General features: G+C 56.3%; 1 protein-coding gene across 2 annotated transcripts in view; it reads right to left on the minus strand.

Moving 5' to 3' along the window:
- Positions 1-1,864: 1,864 nt before the first annotated feature.
- LOC125445016 (acetylcholine receptor subunit gamma-like) overlaps positions 1,865-3,384 on the minus strand; it is an 11,146-nt gene continuing 9,626 nt past the window's right edge. For both annotated transcript variants that reach the window (XM_048517828.1, XM_048517827.1), the window contains 2 exons: positions 2,246-2,376; positions 1,865-2,140 (listed from right to left, as the gene is read on the minus strand). In XM_048517828.1, coding sequence (XP_048373785.1) covers positions 1,997-2,140; positions 2,246-2,376 — 275 coding nt within the window. In that variant the 3' untranslated portion in view covers positions 1,865-1,996. The remainder of the gene's footprint in view (positions 2,141-2,245; positions 2,377-3,384) is intronic.

Below are 3,384 nucleotides of genomic sequence, written 5' to 3' on the forward strand. Positions count from 1 at the left end.
GAGGATGACCAGGAATAAATGAAGTAAAATAAAGTCATGGAGAGCTCAGCCACGAGAGCTCAGCTCACTCAGAAGTCTTTGGGAACTACCTTGTCAGAACGTTTTTGAAAATTCACCTGTGTCACGTCTACCAAGTGACGATTGTCTACGTGCTCGTTCGTTTTCTCAAATAATTTCCTTTCGCGGGAGCCAGACTCCCCCTCAGTTGGATTTGTTTCTCTGCGGGCCCAATAATTCCATCTTTAATAAAATTCATGCCAGTCGTTTACCTGGAATAAAGGCGAGGCTCGCCCTGTCAACCCCACTGCTGGACTTAGTTTCATGGCTGGTCACTGTTCCCAGCTGCTGGAACAACACCTCCAGGGGCGTAATGCCCTTTGGGCAAGGTGGGCAGCTGCCCAGGGCATCTCCTTGTGGGGGGCATCAAAATGCAGAGTTCGTTTTGGGGTATTTTTAGTGGTTTTCCATTTGTGGCCTGCAGGGGGCGCAGTTTTTAGGCTAGTGGCACCAAATTTTCCGCGTATCATCAGGAGACTGTCCTTATGCTACCCCCCCAAGTTTGGTGCAGTTTGGTTCAGGGGGGCCAAAGTTATGGACCCTCAAAACTGTAGCCCCCATCTCCTATTAGCTCCCATTGGAAACAATGGGGGATGGGACACCCCCTTTGGGAGTCCATAACTTTGGACTCCTTGAACCAACCCTCACCAAACTTGGGGGGTAGCATAAGGACAGTCTCCTGATGATACGCTGAAATTTTGGTGCTGATATGTCTAAAAATGCACCCCCTGCAGGCACCAATGTCCTGGTGCAAAAATAAATTTGGTCGTGGTGGAGTGGCCACCCATAGGGTGGGGGAGGATCCAATTCAGGTTTTGCCCAGGGCCACAGTTTGCCTCGTTACGCCCCTGAACACCTACGCCTTGTGCCGGATCTTGAGCCCTGCTGAGAACTAAGTCCAAGATCTTGACCCCTCTGGCTGGGTTGACCAGCTGATCCAGCCCACAGTGATTTATGAGATCCAGGGGCCTCCTTTCTACAGGACCGGAGCACTTGTTTACCCAGCTGTCTGTCTGTCTGGGGGCGGGGGGGGGGAGTTGAAGTCCACCAGCATGATGACATTTTCTGCTTCACTTGCCTCTCTTATTCCCAGCTCAAGTTGAACCTCAGAGGTTTGATCAGGCGGGCAGAAGGACACCCCCACTTCTAGGTAGGCCTTCGGGCCCCAGCCTTCCCACCCCTATTGCTTCAGGAGGGCCCCTAATTAAACCCCAGAGGTTTTCTAACTCATGTGACCCTTGCCCTCTTTGATAGCTGTACAACACTCCCCCCCCCCGCCAGCCCCTCCCTCCCTGCCTCTGCTCTGCAGCTCGTGGATCTTTCCTGTCACAGGAGGCTTCTGAGACACCCAGAATTGGCACTGAGCACCAAGTGCTCCCCCAGTTTGGCTCGGAAACTTCTAGCCTGGGCTTGTAGCCCCCGGTCATGTGTTTCTGCCTTCCGGCCCCTCTGCTTCTGCGCGTGGCCCTCCCTCGCCATCCTCCCCCGGTTCCCAAGCTCTGCTCCGCTCCTGCCCCTATTCCCCCGAGTGCCGTCCCAAACCGGGGGCTCCTCGGCTCGCCCTCCCCTTCCGGGATCAGTCTCGGCGCAGCTCCGCAGCCTGTCAGGTTTCAAGCGCTATCGGCTCCCGCAGGCTGAGCCGACAGGTGGTGGACGTCAGGCAATGACCGTGGCCCAGCCGGGTGCAGGAGCAATGAGGGTCACAGCGTCTCTTTTATTAGCCTTGGCACTTGCCAGCTTGGGCAGATTATGGGATGCTTCAGGTGGATTTCAAGCAGGTGGGGCTCCCTTGAAGTTTGGAAACCTCTCGTGTGCTGGGACAGTCTAGGACACTCAGGAGTTACGGAGCCTGCTGCTAAGGTGGGGGGCGAGCCAAGGAGAAGCCCCCCCCACCGCCACCACCGCCGCTCGCTGGAGAAGCTGCTGTCCACCTGTCCGCCTACTCGGGGAAGGGGTCGTCCGGCACAATGTTGAGATACCCCGTGAGGAAGATGGCCAGAGTCCCGATGGTGAACAGCAAGATGGCCGCCCAGAAGCAGACCTTGTCTATCACTTGCCCGATGAGCACCCAGTTCTCCATCTCCTGTGGGGAGAGAAAAGCAGGGGGTCAGGTCAGCTGGCTCCAGGCCCCCTCGAAGCACAGAGCGGGGAACCCCTCGGGAGGCCCCAGCTGCGGTCTCTGCCTCACCCCACTCTCTGCATTTTGGTCCTTGGTGCTGTCCGTGATGAAGTTGCAGGCGTCCACGCACTCTTTGATTTCTGGCGCCAGGTTGGCCAAGTTCTTGTACAGAGTGCTGGTCATTTGCACATCGAGCCCGTCTGGAGGAGGACGAAGGACAAACTGAGAATGCCATTTTTGTACGGACACCCCTGACCACATGACCACCCTCCCCTTCCCCCTCTTGGCAGAAGAGAGCTTTTGAATCAACGGCTTAACCAAGGGAGTCTGAAATGGATTCATTCAAGATCTAGACCACCCACCTCTCCCCTCAAACACGCAGCAGTTCACCTGGTAGCGCCAGATCAGCCCTTTCACGCCTCCCACCCAAAGTCTTCCAGCTTCCCTCGGGACTGGCCCTTCCTGACTTCAAGCTCCAGAGGTATTTTTGGCACAAGCAAACTGACCTTTCCTGTGGCTGACCAGCTGCCCTCTTGGACTGCTGGGGGCAAAGGCGGCAGCGGCAGCATCTCAGAGGGGAACATCTGGACTGGAGTCCAGCCCCACCCCCCACCCCAGAAGAAGAAGAAGAAGAGTTTGGATTTACATTCCCCCCCTTTCTCTCCTGCAGGAGACTCAAAGGGGCTGACAATCTCCTTGCCCTTCCCCCCTCACAACAAACACCCTGTGAGGTGGGTGGGGCTGAGAGAGCTCCAAATAACTGTGACTAGCCCAAGATCACCCAGCTGGCGAGTGTGGGAGTGCACAGGCCAATCTGAATTCCCCAGAGAAGCCTCCACAGCTCAGGCGGCAGAGCTGGGAATCAAACCCAGTTCCTCCAGATTGGAGTACACCTGCTCTTAACCTCCTACACCACTGCTGCTCCAAATGGATTTTCAGGGACCAAGCTGTTGAGGACCAAGATTCCTGGAGACCACAGGCTGCGGCACAGCAGGAGCAGGGGAGGGGCCTGTGGAGTTTGCCTGGTTGTTCAGGTGAGGCAGCAAAGTGCGGATCCTCACTGCCAGCCACTTCCTGCAAAACCCAAAGAGGACACTTCCTGCCATCTAGAGGGGTGTAGCCAGTTTGATGCTAGAAATGGTTCTCAAACACGGAGGAGGAGGAGGAGGAGGAGGAGGAGGAGGAGGAGGAGGAGGAGGAGGAGGAGG

This window comes from Sphaerodactylus townsendi, linkage group LG15 (assembly GCF_021028975.2).
Source record: "Sphaerodactylus townsendi isolate TG3544 linkage group LG15, MPM_Stown_v2.3, whole genome shotgun sequence".
NCBI classification, from domain to species: domain Eukaryota; kingdom Metazoa; phylum Chordata; class Lepidosauria; order Squamata; family Sphaerodactylidae; genus Sphaerodactylus; species Sphaerodactylus townsendi.